This window comes from Gorilla gorilla, chromosome 7 (genome assembly GCF_029281585.2).
Source record: "Gorilla gorilla gorilla isolate KB3781 chromosome 7, NHGRI_mGorGor1-v2.1_pri, whole genome shotgun sequence".
Taxonomy (NCBI): domain Eukaryota; kingdom Metazoa; phylum Chordata; class Mammalia; order Primates; family Hominidae; genus Gorilla; species Gorilla gorilla.
The window spans coordinates 135,943,657-135,963,611 of record NC_073231.2 but is presented as its reverse complement, the minus strand read 5'-3'; the positions used below and the strand labels follow the sequence as shown (position 1 = coordinate 135,963,611).

Here is a 19,955-nt window from a genome sequence, read left to right as displayed (position 1 = left end):
CCTGTTAAGCATTCTCTACTTAGGCGTTTTTTTGTTTTGTTTTGTTTTTAAGATTTATTCTTCTCAGTACTTACTTCAGTTCCCAAAGTGATTTTCAGTACAAAGTCAGCTGGTATTCAACAGTGAATTTGCCTAGGTAGTAATAGTCACGACACTTCAGTGTGGATGAAGCTACTACACTGGAGAAATAAATAAAGGGAACAGAAAAGAAGGGCTTTTAACTGTTTCCAACTCATTTCAGCTCACTTACTAATTACTGCTCAATTTCAGACATGAACATTGTCGGGAACATGCTGCTTTCCAAACAGACATATCCTCCAGTTCACCTGCTCCTTTTACCTCCTCACAAGTGTCATTATGACCTGCAGAGTTAACAGCATTTATAAACATTGCTTTATTATCTGTCATTTTACAGATAATAAGAATAATAGCTAACATTTACCGAGAGCTTATTTTCTGGGATGAATTATATAGGCCCTGCCTCTAAGTTCCTTACATGTGTTTTCTCATTTAATATTCCCAACACTCAAGAAATTGTAGCTCAGAAAGGATCAGTATTTTGCTCAAAGTCATGTTCATTCATTTAATAAACGCTTAGTAAATGTGTCAAAGCAGACAAAGTAAGCACAGGAAACCAAATAAAAATATAAATTGGACTCCAAAATTAAAAACTTTTGTTCATGGAAGTATATTATCAAGAAAGTAAAAGACAACCCACAGAATAGGAGAAAATATTTACAAAATATTTTTCTGATAAGAGTCTGATATCCAGAATATATAAAAAAAACTCAACAACAGTCCAGGTGTGCTGGCTCACACCTATAATCCTAGCACTTTAGGAGGCCGATGCAGGAGGATCACTTGAGCCCAGGAGTTCGAGACCAGCCTGGGCAACACAGGGAGACCCTGTCTCTACAAAAAATAAAAATAAAAAATTACCCAGGTGTGGTGGCACACGCCTATGTTCCCAGCTACTTGGGAGGCCAAGGTGGGAGGATCGCTTGAGCCCGGGAGATCAAAGCTGCAGTGAGCCATAATGACTCACTCCAGCCTAGGCAACAAAGCAAGACTCTGTATATTAAAAAAATTGTACACACACACACACACACAAATGGCCAGAAAAACACGTGAAAAGGTGCTCAACATCATTAGTCAGTGTTAAGTACAAATCAAAACCTCAATGAAATAGCACTTCACACCCACTGGGATTGTTGTAATTAAAACAAAAAAAGTCTTGGTGAGGATGTGGGAAGATTGCAACCTATGCATTGCCAGTAGGAATGTAAATGGTGCAACTTCTTTGGAAAACAGTTTGGGAATTTCTCAGAAAGTTAAGCATAGAATTATTTAAATAAAATGTGTACGTGAATATTTATAACAGCGTTATTTACAATAAACAAAATACGGAAACACCCAGATATCCATCAGTTGATAAAAGGTTAAACAAAATGTGGTATATCAAAATGGAACATTGTTCAGCCACAATGCTGAATGTGAATGAAATATTGATACATGTTACATATGGGTGAACATTTAAAACATTAATGCTAAGTGAAAGAAGCCAGACACAAAAGATGGCATATGTTCACTAACTCAGCAGCTCTCTAAACCCCGTCGTTTAGAGGATTTTATAGAGGTTTTATTACATAGGCATGATTGATTAAATCATTGGCTGTTGGTTATTGGCCCAATCTCCAGCCCCTCTGCCCTCCCCAGAGGTGGGAGGAGGGGTGGGGCTGAAAGTTCTGAACCTAGTTGCATGGTTCGTTCTGTAACGAGACTAAAAAGAGATTCCATGAATTGTGTATAATAGTGCAGTGACTGGTACAGAGTAAATACTCAGTTACATGTTAGCTGCCATTACTGTTACTGTTACTGATTTTTGAAGATCTTGTTATGTTACAGTAATTTATAGAGGAAGTGGCTAAGAGATAAATGAGACATCCTCGAGGTAATTTTCCCTTCTATTTGGAAGATTTATGTGTTAAGTGTAGTGATAGGTAGTCAGAACTCACACATGTGCTTCACTTTCCAGCTAACAACACTTTTATCTGTAGTAGCTCATCTGATGCTCCTTGAAACTAGAAAATGTCCACTTTGGAGATGAGCATTCTGTTATTCAGACAGGGTGAATAACTGCCCAAGGTTACCACGTATAGTAAGGTTTAGAGCCAAAATATAAAATATGATATGGTTTTGACTCCTAAGCCTTTTTTTTTTTTTTTTTTTTGGAGACAGAGTCTTGCCACTCTGTCACCCAGGTGGGAGTACAGTGGCATGATTTCTTCTCACTGCACCCTCCACCTACTGGGTTCAAACATCAAGCAGTCCTCCTGCCTCAGCCTCCCAAGTAGCTGGGACTACAGGCGCATGCTGCCACGCCAAGCTAATTTTTTTTCTTTTTTTTTTTTTTAGTAGAGACGGGGTTTTACCTTGTTGCCCAGGCTGGTCTCGAACTCCTGAGCTCAGGCAATCTACCCATCTCGGCCTCCCAAAGTGTTAGGATTACAGGCGTGAGCCACCACACCCAGCCTTTTTATTTTTTTTTTTTCTTTTTGAGTCAGAGTCTCACTCTGTCACCCAGCCTGGAGTGCAGTGGTACAATCCTAGCTCACTGCAGCTTCAACCTCCTGGGTTCAAGCGATCCACCCACCTCAGTCTCCCAAGTAGCAGGGACTACAGGCATGTACCACCACGACCGGCTAATGTTTGTATTTTTTTTTGTAGAGACAGGGCTTCACCATGTTGTCCAGGCTGGTCTCAAACTCCTGGGCTCAAGCAGTCGTCCTGCCTTGGCCCCCCAAAGTGCTGGTATTACGGGCATGAGCCATGTGTGCAGTAGCCCTTGCATGTCCACTGAACTAGGACCAGCTAAAACAGAGAGAAGAGAGAAAGGAGGAACAGAGAAGCCACTGCCCTCTGTGAAATGTTTTGGCAGGTCGTGGTGGCTCTCTGTCTACCCTGTCCACAGCTGGAACTGTGACCCTCAAGGAGAAGAGAATGAAGCTCAGAGGGACAGTGCAGATGACAGCATGTCACCCTTTGCTTTTTATGGTGTCACTGATACATTGCTAATGACTGCCATGGTTATTTTATTCTTCTACAACTCGTCTTCCTTTCCTGCTCCTATTTCTTACCAAAACTAGAACTTGGCCCTCCCTGAAATTACTTTCTGCAAGGGGCTTGCCTCCAAATTGTTCATCCCAGAGAAAATGTTGACTCTTTAATTTTGTTTTAACTGATTAATACGTGATATCCTTAAGAAAAAAATGAGAAACTGAAGTTAAGGAAGAATGAAAAAAACCCTGTAATCTCCTCACTTAGATGATTACTAGATTCATGTATCTGGTTTGTTTTGTTTACAAAAATGGGATTATGCTACAGATGAAAGCAATTATTACATTGATTTTTCTTAGAATCTGGGTATGTAACAGTCTGAATAATTGAAGCAGAAGGAAAGTAAATTTGTTTGGAGTCTTCAGCCTTGTAATTGGCAGGAATTTTCATTTTTATCAATGCCATTTCAAACTAAAACAGTTCCGTCTTTCTCCCTAAAATTTATAATGTGTTCTTCAGTATTTCTTTTGTGCTGTTCAAATATTTGCTTATTCTTTTTCTAGAGTGTTGTCCAGTAGAACTTTCTGCTATGGTGGAAATGTTCATACTCTTTACCATCTACATGGTACCCATTGGCCACACGTGGCTACCGAGCACTTGAAATATGGCTTATGAGACTTCAGGAACAGAATTTTTCCTTTAATTTTTAATAGCCACATGTGACTAGTGGCTACCATATTGGAAAACACAGATGTAGAGCATTCTCATTGAAACTAACCTTTAAAAAAAAAATTGGGAAGAGATTTAATTAGTGTTCTCTTATTTTTAAAAAATGTTTATTTCAGTAGTTTCTGGAGTACAGGTGGTTTTTGGTTACATGGATAAGTTATTTAGTGGTGATTTCTGGGATCTTGGTGTACCTGTCACCCGAGCAAAACTCACATTTTTTTAAAGCATAAAGATTAAATTCCTTTTATGTTAAAAGTGAAAATGAAATACCTTTTCAAAAATATCTACAAAGAATCTGTATCCCTCTGCAAAGGAAACAGTTCCTTATATGATAAAGTTATGCAGCTCCGGGGAAGAGAATGATTTCTTGAGCACATGCTAACTGCCCCATACTTTGCTGGGTGGTTTCACATGTCCTATCTGTATTATTTGCCCATTTACACATGAGCAAACTGAGGCCAAGAGAAGTTAAATGACTTGCCAGAACACAGATTCTTGGTCATAATCATCTGACCCCAAAGCCATTGCTTCTTCTGTTGTAAGAAGTCCTGACAACATCCATCTTAAATTTAAATGCTCTACCTTCAAAACTTTTCTCCAGAAATCACTTAAGTGCAGTATCAGAGACCAAAACAGATTTTGCTATGATTAACTTTGTACCCATACTTTTAACTCCTGGGCATATATCCCTTCCTTGATGTAGAGGATGCTGGTTTCAGGTTAACACTTATAGATGGCCTGCTCTGTGCAGAACATTGCCAACCTCTCCAGGTCTGGCACTTAGACCTGGGCCCACATGCTCAATGAAGCCGCTGCTTTGACTATCAGGTCTAGAGAATACTGCTTATGGGGTAGCAGCCGAGCTGAGTCTTGATAAAAGAGAGTTTGGCAGGCAGGTTGATAGGGTTTGGCTCCATGTCCCCACCCAAATCTCACCTTGAATTGTAATTTCCATAATCCCCACATGTCAAGGGCAGGACCAGGTGGAGTTAATTGAGTCATGGGGGCAGTTTCCCCCATGCTGTCCTCTTGATAATGAGTGAGTCTCACGGGATCTGATGGTTTTTTAAGTGTCTGGCATTTCTCCTGCTGGCATTATTCTCTCTCCTGCCGCCCTGTGAAGAGGTGCCTTCTACCATGGTTGTAAGTTTCCTGAGGTCTCCCTAGCCATGTGGAACTGTGAGTCAATTAAACCTCTTTTCTTTATAAATTACTCCATCTTGGGTATTCCTTCATAGCAACATGGGAACGTACTACTACACAGGTATAGAGGGGAAGGGCATTCCAGGCAGAGGGAATAGCATATGCAAAGGCTGAAGTGGGGAAGGATGGATTGAAAAAGAACAGGCAACTAGAAATAATGTAGCATGGCTAGACCTTGGAGTTTTTAAGGGAAAATGGTAAGAGATAAAACAGAAGTATTCAAGGGTCAGAACATAAACTTTTAAAATTCTATACTGAGAAGTTTTACTTGCATCGCTATAGGCAGTGCCGAAAACCCAAATGCTAGAAAATAAGGGTTTAGGCCAGGCGCGGTGGCTCACACCTTTAATCTCAGCACTTCGGGAGACCAAGGAGAGCAGATTACTTGAGTCCAGGAGTTGGAGACCAGCCCAAGCAATGTGGCAAAACCTTATCTTTACAAAAATAAAAATTAGCCAGGCATGGTGGGGTGCCTCTGTAGTCCCGGCTACTCAGAAGGCTGAGATGGGAGGATCACTTGAGCCCAGGAAGTCGAGGCTTCATTGAGCCACTGCACTCCAGTGTGGGTGACAGAGTGAGACCCTGCCGAGAGAGAGAGAGAGAGAGAGAGAGAGAGAGAGATGAGGCTTTACATGTGTTCATGTATTTTTCAGTTAAATGGTTAACCAAAAGGCCATTTTTTCCTCTCATCCCTGTTGCTGAAAAACTTTCTAAAGGTAGTATTTTTCTTCTTTATTTCAATAAGGTTTCTTTGCCAAAGATGTCAGCCTTAAAAAAGTTGGAACTTGTAGGATTTCAGTAATCACTCTGAAGGCCACTTCTAATAGTCTGTGTTATTGCCACTGAACACTGAATATACATATTAAGCTTAAAATATGTCTCTTAAGATATGCCTTAAGCTGGGCGCAGTGGCTCACACCTGTAATCCCAGCATTTTGGGAGGCCGAGGTGGGCAGATCACTTGAGGTCAGGAGTTCAAGACGAGCCTGATCAACTTGGTGAAACCCTGTCTCTACTGAAAATACAAAAATTAGGCTGGTGTGGTGGCAGGCACCTGTAGTCCCAGCTCCCCGGGAGGCAGAGGTTTCAGTGAGCTGAGATCACGCTGCTGCACTCCAGCCTGGGCAACGAAGAGAGACTCCATCTCAAAAAAAAAAAAGATATTCCTTAAAATGTCTTGATATTGCTTCATTCAGTCTGCTTTGTGTTGGGCCCACTGTGATAGGGAGATGAGACAGTCATGCTCAAGGTCCTCATTGTTTGTAGGGAGACAGCAAAACAGATAGTGTTTTGAGAAATAGTCTGCTGTAGGGACATGGTTAGAGAAGCTTCCAATAGGGCAGAGAAAATTCTAAACACGTTTTCTGAGGCATATTGTGTATTTTTCTAAACTGATATCAGAGACTGGGTTCCTGAGTGGAAGTGTGCCACCTGAGACAAGAAATCTTCACTTGCTGGTAAAGAGCGTGGATCAGAATCTGGCAGACCTGGATCTGAATTCCACCAGCTCTGCTGCTTACTAGCTGCAACTTGACCAAGTTTTATACATACTCTGTACCTCAGTTTTACAAATGGAGATGAGATTGAAGTGCTTTAGTTCATTAGAGTTGTGTACATGAAATCACTTGTGTAAAGTGTTCAGTGCAGTACTGGGCATGTGCTAAATGCTCCACAGATATTAATTCTTGTTATTTTTCAGGTGAAGTCATGCAACCATGTGTTGTAGGATAAAGCTTTCCAAACCCGTTGGTATTATTGCTTTGAATTCTTGTGTTTCAAATATATGTTGGAACACAGGGATCTTTGAGGAACTGAATGAATTTTGACTTTTCTCCTGCCTTTATCTGTAGTTCCATCATATTTCTCCTTATAGTGTCCAGATCAACCTCATGATATTCCACTGGTTAATGTGTCCTTCTCTCTCCTTCGAATTCAAATATGGTTTAACTGGGAAGAACTGTTCTATGTATAGATGCATATGTACATTATGAAATCACTGTTTTGGGACTGCAACTGTAATTTCCAGTGTCCTTGTGATATCTTCTATCAAATGTCAACTGACAGCCATAATTTATTTGTTGGTACATCTTTATAAAATGCCATAATTAGTTTTATAACTGTCTTGTATAGATAAATCCATAGAGAATGAGTATATATATACAGATAAGTGTATTTTCAGATTTTGTAGGTTATTATAGTTCCTTTTTTTATTTCCACATAAGGAAACAAATATTCTTTTTTTTTATATACTGGTGGTAAATCTCTGATTTTTTTAATTGTAGTTTCTTTCAAGATGGCTTGAAAACAGCTGATAAGTTGAAACAGTACATTGAAAAACTGGCTGCTGATTTATATAATGTAAGTTCTTTATAAAATACATGCAGTTTAAGTTGCTTTCATGGATAAGTTTCAGTAAATTTGAAATCTGTATTAGAAAGGTGTTAAAAGCAGAAAAGATTAAATGATATGTCTGTACAAACCTAGGACAGATAACCCTTCAGTTTAAGTCAGAGAAGTCATCGATGGCCAAATGCTCCAGAGTCCTTCTGGGGCCATAAGAGGAGCAGGGAGGGGAGTATACAGCCATCAGTTCCAGATGGCTCTGCATTTACGATTCAGTTAGCATCACATTTGAGTGTTCCTTGGTCAGCAGTTGCAGAAAGAATGCATGATTGTGGAAGGATAAAAATTGACTCTGAATAGGCAGGTTTATGGAGTTTTTTGGGGTTTTTGTTTGTTTCTGTTTTTGTTTTTGTTTTTGTTTTTGTTTTTCAGAGTCTCACTCTGTCGCCCAGGCTGGAGTACAGTGGCACGATCTCGGCTCACTGCAATGTCCTCCGCCTTCTGGGCTCAAGCAATTCTCGTGCCTCAGCCTTTTGGTACAGATGGGGTTTCACTGTGTTGCCCAGACTAGTCTTGAACTCCTGAGCTCAAGTGATCCCCCGCCTTGGCCTCCCAAAGTGCTGGGATTACAAGCGTGAGCCACCACGCCTTTCATTTATAAGGGTTTTTGTTTTGTTTTTTTTTTTTTTGCATGTTTTATATTATCTCTCTTTTTTTAGTGTCTAGGTCTAAATGTATATATTAGAAATGGTAAAGTTGTTGCCCATAAATCATTTGGGGGTAAATAAAAGCGTATATATTATGAGTATGAGTAAATATCCTCAAATAAACTTTTATAATTACAAAGAATGCCTTTTATATAACTTTAAAAATGCATAGCTATGTATTTTTTCTGATTTTCTTTTAGTAGTTAACATGGTTCAGGTTACAGTTAAGTCCCAAGTGGTTAAAAAAAGCAGCACTGATCCCTTGTCCCCATTTCATGCTGTGTAAACTTTGATGTATGCATTGGCCTATTAGACTCCTGGTCATTCTTAGGATTCTCTCCTGGACCATTTAATCACATTATGGTATTTTCATTACCACCCTTTGAAAAACCAGAAGCAAATAATCTCAATGATATTTCTCAAGCTGTTTGGAATAGTACTTCAGAGTTAACTATCTAGCTTAGATAGGTTATTTAATAAGAATGCATGTTGCATTATTCACTAATTTCAAAACCCACTGCTGCTTTTATAAGATGAGAAATATCATATCAAAAATGAGACAGTGTAAAGGACTTTTAATAAGAAAACCAACTATATAATAGAATTTTGATGAGTGGTATTTTTGGATAAATTAAACTCTGCCTGTGAAAGTGTAAATGGTAAGTAATAGAAGTAATTTTTTTTCATAGATAAAACAGACCCAGGATGAAGAAAAGAAACAGCTAACTGCACTCCGAGACTTAATAAAATCCTCTCTTCAACTTGATCAGAAAGAAGTAAGTGGTTTACATGTTTACAACAGGGCTAACAGTGTAGGTAAGGCTGCTTGTAATACCCTTTGTGTTTACTGATCTGCAAGACAGGCACAGTGATATATAATATGCAGGTATGTACCTACCATAAGCCCCATGTAGAAACTGTATTTTAGTTCCTTTTCCTTGCTTATAGGAAAGATGTTCTGGGTATCCAATTCCATGACTCTGGATTTTTTTTTTCTTTTTTCTTTACTTTTTTGAGACAGGGTCTCACTCTGTCACCCAAGCTAGAGTGCGGCGGCAGGCACAGTTATGGCTCATCGCAGCCTTGACCTCAACCATTCCACCTCAGCCTCCCGGGTAGCTGGGACTACAGGCACATGCCACCATGCCTGGATAATTTTTGTATTTTTTTGTAGAGATGGAGTTTGACCATGTTGCCCTGGCTGGTCTTGAACTGCTGGACTCAAGCAATTCTCCCACCTCGGCCTCCCAAAATTCTGGGATCACAGACATGAGCCACTGTGCCCAGCCCCATGACTATAGATTTTCAATCCTAGTTTTGAAGACATGCACTTCAGGAGCATATGCTGAAACATAGTACATTCTACAACTTTCCTCTTTAGACCACTTCTGTCTTTCTGGGCAGCCAAAACAGGCATGTCTCATTTGCCAGGGAAATATTTTGATGCAGAATCCTACAGAAGCTTTGCCCCACAATTAGGAAATTTGAGGTGAGTTGGTCCTTGGATATTGAAAGAGTATAGAATGCATGGTAGAGGCTGGATGAATGCAGTACAGATCCTTAGTTATAAATGTCATTTGTTCAAACATTTCATTAACACCTGCTGTGTGCCAGGCACAGTTCTAGGTACTAAGCTTTAGTCCCTTCCATCTAGTAGCTCATTATCTAGTCAGCCATATGAACAATCCATCATGCCTAAAGTGGTATGGATACTATTAGAGATACATTGGAAGATGACTGCAGCCAGACAGAAACCTAAAAGACCCAGAGATGGAAAACTCCCCAGCATATTCAGGGGGCTGCAGACATTTTGGGGCAGGATGGGTGGAGGAGTCAGAAATGCAGTTTCTGAGGTAAAAACTCAGACCTGACTACGGAGGACCTTGGGTGTTGTACTAAGGGACGTAGACTTCATGATAAGGATAAATTAAATAGTAAGCACCATTTGTTTTCTGGGAGAAATTAAAAACGTGCCTGTTTTTGTTATGAAATTATGGGTTAAATTTAAGAGCAGTGGCTCATGCCTGTAATCCAAACATTTTGGGAGGCCAAGGTGGGAGGATCACTTGAGCCCAGGAGTTTGAGACCAGCCTAGGCAACAAAGTAAGACCCTGTGTCTACAAAAAATTTTGAAAAATTAGCCACGCATGGTGGCATGTGCCTGTAGTCCCAGCTACTAGGGAAGCTGAGGAGGAAGAATCCCTTGAGCCCAGGAAGTGGAGGCTGTAGTAAGCTGTATTTGTGTCACTGTACTCCAGCCTGGACAATGGAGGAAGACCCTGCCTCAAACAAACAAACAAACAAAAAAATTAAGAGCAATATTTAATAATAATAACATGAAATATAGCATTTTTATAGTCAGTTTTTAAATACTATCACACAACAATAGCAAGTTCTCTTATTTTAATTTCTAAAATTTCTGAAAGGGGTTTATGAGTCTAAAACAAAACAACTCCCATAAAACATGGGAAGCCCTGCACTAGTGACACTAATCTTTTAAAGCAACCCTGAAGGTTTTCTTTATTGAGTGAATATAAGCCTCTATTTTTCTGGTTCTCCAAATCCAGGTATATGCACTGGGGATTGGTCAAGTGAGAGAAGTCTATAGCACTGTAACACTAGGCATCTGCTAACCTGTGGAGTAGGCAGAGTGGCCAGGAACATCTGTGTACACTAAGGCAGTTTCTGCATCCATGTCATTCAGTCTCAGGCAGTGACTGCACCTGTGGTTTGAGGCCTCTGACTGTGATTTACAAGAATTTCCAAGTATTAGACCCCCAGTAGACTTCAGACTGAAGCACAGATATGCCATGCATGCCCTTTGAAGGTGCTTATTACTGACATATAAATCCTAGGAGAAATGTGGTCTCTGAATGATTTCTCAGTGTAAGAGCATTAAAAAGACCCAGGTAGAAGGGAGTACGGGGTGGTAGATTTCAGTCTTGGGAGAATATTGTGAGGTTTTTTGGGGTTTTTTTGTTTATTGTTGTTTTACTTACTGTTTGTACTTAACCACTCCCTACCTTTGTTTTGTCACACAGTATTACCTCTTTCCTACATATGGAAGCTTTCTTGAAAAATAAAGAGGAGGACTGTTACAACCCCTTTTTGTTTTGCATGGAGACTTAAGTATTCTGGTCATGCTAGCTAAAGAACAAAGTTGCATATAAGCCAAAGGAATGTGTACATGATGAAATGCACATGACTTGATTTAACCCCACCCCAGATTAATAAATGATGAGTTTTCATTAGTACCTTGCATCACAGAGTTTTACAAGTAATACATTGATCTTTCACAACATGCCTGTTCCTTTCTCATGCTGTTTATCATCACTCATTGCAGAATATGTTTAGAAGATAGTGATTTTTCATGACTGAGATTAAATGTGAGAGGAGACCATCCACAGAGAGTTCTGACCATGGTACTATTTGAAAAGAATGTCAAGTAATCTTAAAGATTAACTGAGGAATCAAAAGCACACAACAAATCATTTAGCCTACTCACCCCCACCGGGTTCTAACTTGGCTCCATTAAAGGAAGTTCCAAGAATTTTAGTTGTAAATAGGACCCCTGGAATTTCAGTAAACTCATTTTTTTTATTAAGTTTTTATTGTCTTAGCAAATAAATGTTCTATGAAATTATATTAAGCTTTTGTAATAGCTTAATCTACAAAAGAACTATTTGCTATATAACTGTTTTTAGAGTTGGAAGTAGGTTTTTGTTTTGGTTTTTTTGAGACGGAGTCTCTGTCACCCAGACTGGAGTGCAGTGGTACAAATCTCGCTCACTGCAGCCTCTGCCTCCCAGGTTCAAGTGATTCTCGTGCCTCAGCCTCCCGAGTAGCTGGGATTACAGGCATGCACCACCAAGCCTGGCTAATTTTTACGTTTTTAGTAGAGACCGGGGTTTCACCATGTTGGCCAGGCTGGTCTCGAACTCCTCAAGTGACCTCAAGTGATCTGCCCGCCTCAGGCTCCCAAAGTGCTGGGATTACAGGCATGAGCTACTGCGCCTGGCCTGAAAGTATTTTAAATGGTGATAAGTCATATTTAGGATATACAGAATTATTCCAAAAATTACACCTGTTTTGTTTGAATTCACTTGTGGACTCTTTTAAAACCCCATCACATTATCGTTTGCAGGTTTGACAGATTCTTTGTTTCTGTTTTACTCATGTCACAGTATCTGTCCTGTAGCCTGGTCCCAGAAAACTATTCAAATATTAGAAAAATGAAACAGAAGGAATCTTTTGCCCACTCCATTGATACCTTGCATTATAAATTTTAGGCTTCTGTAGTAGAGGTTTAGTTTTAAATTGGATACCAGAAACATTTATAGCCCCATTAAATCAATGAATGTATAATTGCTTGCACTTTTAAAAGATTTGAGACTCTACCTCTTAATAATACATTTTATACATTAATAAGGTTTTCAAATAAGAAAGTGATTTGTCTATACTAATAGAGAATAGGAAATTTAAAAGATTTTAAGTTCATTGTTTATGTTTTATGTTTTTGCCCAAATGAGTTTTTCTGTTTCCTGAATACATAGTTAATTTCCGTTACACTATCAAAGGCTTCAGAACCTATTTCATTCCTTCAGTTTGTCAGTTTTTAAATTGTTGTTAATGTTAATAAATGTCCAGTATCTACTTTCTCAGGAAAGAAAATCCTCTTTGCATTTGTCTAGAGTGCCCTGCTTAGCAAGCTGAATGGCCATCATTTCTCAAAGAGCACAAGTAATAATTGGTGTGACTTTATTAAGCCATGAAACTCATTCATAGTTAATTTAGGATTGTTGATACTAAACTTCTGAAACATACTGCTTCCTTCCTGCTCAGTTTAATGAGGTCAAACCCTGAAGTTTAGCCACTTTATTCATCTTTAAAAGCATATTAGTTTGATGTAAAGCAAGCACATTCACTCCGAGGAGTTTGTTATTCAGAATTTAAGGTTTACTTAAGCTAGTAATAAATATATAAGGAACGTCTTAATGATACATTTACAGAATATAATCGTTTTTAGAAGTTGTTAGTGTCTGAATCCTTGTTTAAAAGAAGCATTTTTATTTTTTAAACTTAGTGTTTTATTTTAAAGGTTAGCAAAGGTTAAGATTAGAGATACATAGTTGCTTGTTTTTGATTGAGTGCCTAGTAGTGAGACATCCATTTTTGTTTTTGTTTTTGTTTTCCTGCCACATGTGGGAGCCATTCTCTGATAGAGGAAAGGCGTGAAAGGCTTGGGAGATATCTCATTGTCACAGGCCTTTGCCAAATCCAATATAATACATGTGGCAGTGTTAGGCCCATTTGAAAACTTAACAAATGTGCCAAAAAGAAAACTACCACGAGAGATACATAGTTTTAAAGCATTTGGACAGACCTAGGAATTATGTGGGCAGATGAAGAGAAGTCTAGTTCCGTAACAAGGGTTCCAAGGAAGAGGGTTATGAGTGAGCACCAGTATACAGGGAAATTTTAGATTTTGGTTTTTTTTTTGTTTTTTTTTTTTGAGACGGAGTCTCCCTCTGTCACCCAGGCTGGAGTGCAGTGGCGCAATCTCGGTTCACTGCAAGCCCTGCCTCCTGGGTTCACGCCATTCTTCTGCCTCAGCCTCCTGAGTAGCTGGGACTACAGGCGCCCGCCACCACGCCCGGCTAATTTTTTGTATTTTTAGTAGAGACGGGGTTTCACCGTGTTAGACAGGATAGTCTCGATCTCCTGACCTCATGATCCACCCACCTCAGCCTCCCAAAGTGCTGGGATTACAGGCGTGAGCCACTGCGCCTGGCCATGTTTTTAATGTTTCCGGAAGATACAGATAGGGCAGAGATCCCTGACTCCAAATTCATAATTGAGTAATTTTCATGTGATTTTGTTGGATTAAAGCAGAAAGCCCTGTGGATTTCTTTAATCCCTGCCTGTTGTTTTGTCTCATGCCTCAGTTCCCTGCAACCCAATCCATTTTTCTTCGTTAGGATTATGAACACACTGCTGCCTCTCTTGAAAAACAACAACAAAACAAAAACCTGTTACTACTGTTGTTACTAGGGACTGTTGCTGGAGGTATTGGTAGGGGAAGGCTGCTCTTCTTGCTTGTCTGCTATTTAGTACAGTCCCTCAGTCCTACCTCCATTTAGAAAGTGTGAAAACATCTATTAGGGAGGACTTAGTGAACCACATTACTATAGAATTCAAGGCTATAGGCCCTGATTAAAAGTGAACATTTAGGTCGAGCATGGTGCTCACACCTGTAATCCCAGCACCTCGGAAGGCCAAAGTAGGAGAATTGCTTGTGTCCAGGAGTTCAAGACCAGCCTGGGCAACACAGTGAAACCCCATCCCTACAAAAAAGCAAAAATTAGCCTGACATGGTAGCACACACCTGTAGTCCCAGCTACTCAGAAGGCTGAGGCGAGAGACTCATTTCAGCTTGGGAGGTTCAGGCCGCAGTGAGCTGTGATCACACTATTGCATTCAGCCTGGGCAACAAAGCAAGACCCTGTCTCAAAAATAAATATATACATATGTATTTTTTAAAAGGAAATATTTAGGGAGAATTTTGCAAGAAAATCCTAGATTCAAGTCCATGCCTCATCTCTCCCAAATGATTAATATTGTCCAATTAAATTTTTCATATGGAGGGAATCTGGCCAGTTATAAACAGAGAAATTATTCAAATAGAAAATAACTCAAGTTTGTAACCTCTTTAATGTGAGTCAGCTTGCCTGGTTAAGTGTGCAGTAAGCTCCCAGTTACCTACACAAGAGAGCAGGACAGTGATATGGTGAGAGTGTGAGCATCCATGTCAAAGCCAGGGCTTATGTTGTATACTCAGGGTCCTTAATACCTGGCTTTTAGGAGGTATTCAGGACATGCTTTTGAACACAGAATCTATGATTTTCCTTTGATTGTTACTTATATTAATTTTGCATCACTGAACATACATTACTTGGCCCAAAAGGATCCTGAGTGTCAGAAAGAAGCCATCCTGGCCTTAAAGGTATTTCGTACACAAGTCAGTAAATAGCCAGTGGTTGGTTCAGCTTACCTCGACACTGTCACATTTCAGCTGTTGTTTATGAACTGGATATATTTAAGTTCTTTTCCCTTGGGGAAAAATAAAAAAAAAGTCCTGCTACAATTTGTGGCTATTCCTAGATTTTCTGAATAAATCATTTTGGGTTTCACTGAGGTATTGATTCCCTATACATACACAGTTGAGGTTTGTCAAACATTTTATCTTCCTAAAATGTGTGTGTGCCTCACATTCTTCTATTTAGCCGTGTTTCTGTTCTCACGCCATATGACCTAAATAAAACCTGATAAATACAGACATTTGATTGTCCTGTCACCCAAAGTTTATCCTGAATCTAGAGGTGTATGTGTTTTCTGGTATTATCTTTACAGTGATATTTTCTGTGTACATCATATAAAATGCTTAAATTATGGATAACATTTTCAATGAAATTAACTATATTTTCAAATGTTCTGCCTTTTTTCTCTGTTTCTTTTGCCCTTCCTGATCGAAGTCTAGGAGAGTAAGTCAATACTTTTTATAAGAATATATTGTCCTACTTGTATGTCTAAAGACCATGTTCTCATTCTGCAGTTCAACGTTGTTGATTTTATTTCTTACATTTTCGTAATGTAATGGCTGTTTCTAGTCATGTAGTCCTTAGAAACTATGGTTAAGTATCAGTGGAATGCTAATAATAAATCAACCTTTTTTGCATCTATGTTGTTGGTTTGGCCCTTGTCACCCTCCACGACATCATACACTTTTCACTGCTGTAGAATTGTCTTAATTTAAAAAATGTGGTTATAGGTATATTTTACAGAGCACTAATTACGAAATGAGAGACATAATAATTGTTAAAACCTCGCTTAGAAGGTTCCCCTTTTATTTGGGGGCATATTGGCAGAAGGTGTAAAGGGAGAAAGGTACAGCCTAAGGGAAGAACATGTTTGGGTTGCATGGACTTTATTTTCTGGTCCACTTCATTTTTTCCAGTCCCTCCTGTGTTTGCCTCTGCCGCTAGTGTAAACTGGATTCAGTCTTACAGTAGTCTCTCTACCAGTGCATTGTGCTTGTTTGAATTCAGTTCAGAGTAGAGTTGGGTTTTGAACTAGAAATCAGAGATCCAGACCCCAGCTCTGCCTCGGACTTGCTTTGTGACTCTGGCAAGTGTTTAGCTGCCCTGTTTCCTCCTCTAAAATAAAGGCAAGGACCTGGCAGCTCTTAAAGTTCCATAATTCCCTTAGACCCAGACCAGTGCCAAAGGCTCAATGGCAGAATAGAATCAAAGATGTGAGAATTGTCTCTAGTTTTTGTTTAATCTGTAGTTTTTCTTTCCTAGGATTCTCAGAGCCGGCAAGGAGGATACAGCATGCATCAGCTCCAGGGCAATAAGGAATATGGCAGTGAAAAGAAGGGGTACCTGCTAAAGAAAAGTGACGGGTATGTATGAGCCCAGTCCAGTGTCTCAGTGTGTGATTAACCTAGAAAATGTTTCCAGTCTCTCATATAGGGAAACACACTTAAAATTTTATAATACACTAGCTGCAGACCTTTAGCACACTGGTTTTCTTCAAGTAAATCTGAGATTTGACCAGCTCTCTTTAGAAGAAACAGTAATTGCTCTGTGGTCCCTAAATGGCACTTCTGTCTTGTAACGTGCAATTATAGGAAGGCAGCTACTGAGTAGCACATGCAGCAGGCAAGTGCTGACCTCATACCCACCCACCTCTCCGCTTTTTTTTTTTTTTTTTCCTGGGTTCACGCCATTCTCCTGCCTCAGCCTCCCGAGTAGCTGGGACTGCAGGCGCCTGCCACCACGCCTGGCTAATTTTTTGTATTTTTACTAGAGACGAGATTTCACCATGTTAGCCAGGTTGGTCTCGATCTTCTGACCTCGTGATCTGCCCACCTCAGCCTCCCAAAGTGCTGGGATTATAGGTGTGAGCCACCGTGCCCGGCCCCTCTACCCTTTTATTCACTGCAGTTTTCTCTGCCTGGTTGCTCACCAGGCCACCCAACCTTGGGTGTCACCCTTGACTCCTCTTTTGCCTCTTGTATTATAGCCAGTCTGGCAAAACTCTTCCATTTCTAACTCTGAAAGTAACATACTCTTGCCGTCCCCTCAGCCCCTGCTCTAGGGTGAGCTGCTGCTGTCTCTCCTGGAGTTTTCAGCGGCCTCCTAACTGGTCTCTTTGTATCACTCATTCTTCTTTTTCTGCAGTTCACCTTCACGCAGCAGTTAGAGTGGTCTTTTAAAAATCATAAAGCACAGCCGGGCACGGTGGCTCACGCCTGTAATCCCAGCACTTTGGGAGGCCGAGGCGGGCGGATCACGAGGTCAGGAGATCGAGACCATCCTGGCTAACACAGTGAAACCCCGTCTCTACTAAAAATACAAAAAATTAGCCAGGCATGGTGGCAGGCACCTGTGGTCCCAGCTACTCGGGAGGCTGAGGCAGGAGAATGGTGCGAACCCTGGAGGCGGAGCTTGCAGTGAGCTGAGATCGCACCACTGCACTCCAGCCTGGGCAACAATGCAAGACAGAAAAAAAAATCATAAAGCATATGATGTCATTCGCCTGCTTAAAATACTCCAGCGGCTTCCCTTTGCATATAGCATCTCAACCCTGCCTTCCTGTCCCACCTCATCTTGTTCCATTTTCTCCCCTGATCCTGCCACATGAGGCTTCTTTTCTATTGCTTAAACAAATGATTCTGCTTCACAGTAAGTGCATAAGTAGAATCTTCATTATTCCCTTTAATAATTGTCTTTTTGGAGGGAGGGGACAGGACCTTGCTCTGTCTTCCAGGCTGGAGTACGGTGGCACCATCACAGCTCACTACAACCTCCCAACTCCTGGGCACAAGCGATTCTACCACCTCAGCCTCCTGAGTAGCTGGGACTATAGGCACATGCCACCATGCCTGGATAATTTTTTTTTTTTTTTTAAATATAGGCAGGGTCCCTCTTTGTTGCCCAGGCTGGTCTTGAACTCCTGGCCTCAAGAAATTCTCCCACCTTGGTCCCCCAAAGTATTGGGATTACGGGCATGACTCACTGTGCCTGGCCTATTGTCATTGTTTTTTTAAAAGAAAGCTCCTTGTTTTCTGATTACTTGTGGATACGTACTCCTTGGCTTAATCTGAGACATGTACATTTTTTATTGTAATTTGTTTGTTAAAATTATAAATATTTCTCTTCTAAATTTCTGGGGTCATTGACTGTTTTGCTTATTATTCTACTCATGCATTCAACAAAGATATTTTGAGTCCTGCTGTATGTCTAGGACTCACTCTTCTAGGCCCTGAGAATACAGCATTGAACAAAAGAAAATCTGGCCCTGATAGAGCTGACATTCTAAAGAAGGAAAGAGACAAAAAGTACTCAATATATGGTAGATCAGATGGTAATTAGTGCTACGGAGAAAGATCAAGCAAGAGATGCAGGTGGTGTGGGGGATGGGAGTGGTTCTTGCTATTATACAGGTGATTAGGGAAGACTTTATCGATTTGATGTTTGAGCAAAGGAAGTGAGAGAAATCTACGCAGATACCTGGGAGAAGAGGAAGTAGTCAGGAGCATGCATCTCATGGTGACAAATACTTGAGAGTTCAATGTAGCTAGAGTAGTGAGCAAGCCAGGAGGTCATAGGAGATAAGGTCAGAGGGACAGGGAACCACTCCATGAGGTGGGGAATCATTAGAGGGTTTTGAGCACAAGAGTGACATAATCCAACATGTTTTGGAAGCTTCTCTGACTACCAAGCAAAGCAGAGTCATGGAGGGTGAAAGCACAGAAACAAGGAGACCAGTTAGAGGGAGGGCTGCATCAGAAACCTAGATGGGAGCTGATGATGAGGCCAGGGGAACTGCAGAAGAGAGGGTAAGAAGTGGTCAGTTGTGGATAATGGAGGCAGGGGCAGCAGGACTTGCTGATATGGGGTGTAGAGAAAGAAAATCACCCATCGCCCAGCATCTGGCTTATTGTAGAATCAGTTGGCTTAATCCTGCTGTGAAAGTAAAAGGAGAAAAGAAATCCCAACTAACAATTCACAGATTTAAACTGGGCTCTAGAATAGTGACCAAATGCTAGTCCAAACTGCATGAGATCAAGTGTACATAAATTGTAAATTCCATAGCTTGCTGAAAAGCCTTAGGCTCAGCTCCTTGTTCTTCCCTGACCATCTGTGGTACAGACATCTCTTGGAAATGTGACCTGTTCTGTCATCAAACGAAAAGTTAATATTGTGTTCCATTATGAGCAACAGTGTACTATTACATATCTATTGAAGCAAAAGTATAAAAGTCATTTTTTAACACTACTCTCCCGAAATCACAATGATCTTCTTGAAATTAGAATTGCCTAATTCTAAGTGAAGCGGTTAAAATCCGTATATCCAAGGAAGATCAACAGTTTTTCGTAAGTGTTGCGTAGTTCAAACCCTAAAGTGTTCAAGTAAATTATCTTGAGAGCACCTGTGTATGCCTGCCACACACCCAGGTGCCTGCTCACTCATCTCATTTGACATCTTTTACAGAGGGATTAAATAATTTGACTAAGATCATACGGACAGTAAGTATAAACACTCAAATTTGAACCTGGGTCTTCTGACTTAATGCCAGGGTATCTCCCCTTTGTTTTTCAAAGGGGCCACTGCTGCTGTTATCACTCTAAGGATATGCAAGGCATAAACTGGCACAAATTCACCCCCTTGACTTCTTCGTTCTTTTGTTCTTTTCCTTCATGTACTCATTCCACACACGTAGATGAAATACTCTAGTGTATGAGGCAGCCTGCTAGATGCTGGAGGTAAAACATAAATGAGATATGGTCCTCACCCTCACTTTGACTGCAGTCTGTTGGAAAGAGATACAGACAGAGCTGTTGATCATAGA

At 40.3% G+C, this 19,955-nt stretch overlaps 1 protein-coding gene and 1 non-coding gene across 7 annotated transcripts in view; one reads left to right on the top strand and one right to left on the bottom strand.

Moving 5' to 3' along the window:
• The window catches only part of ASAP1 (ArfGAP with SH3 domain, ankyrin repeat and PH domain 1), a 392,411-nt gene that overhangs the window by 268,609 nt on the left and 103,847 nt on the right, over positions 1-19,955 (top strand). For all 6 annotated transcript variants that reach the window (XM_019032530.4, XM_019032533.4, XM_055349231.2 and 3 more), the window contains 3 exons: positions 7,272-7,347; positions 8,729-8,815; positions 16,400-16,500. In XM_019032530.4, coding sequence (XP_018888075.1) covers positions 7,272-7,347; positions 8,729-8,815; positions 16,400-16,500 — 264 coding nt within the window. The remainder of the gene's footprint in view (positions 1-7,271; positions 7,348-8,728; positions 8,816-16,399; positions 16,501-19,955) is intronic.
• On the bottom strand, positions 13,237-13,392 carry LOC115935702 (small nucleolar RNA SNORA12). The gene has a single exon (XR_004071321.1). It is a non-coding gene; the product is annotated as a small nucleolar RNA SNORA12 (small nucleolar RNA).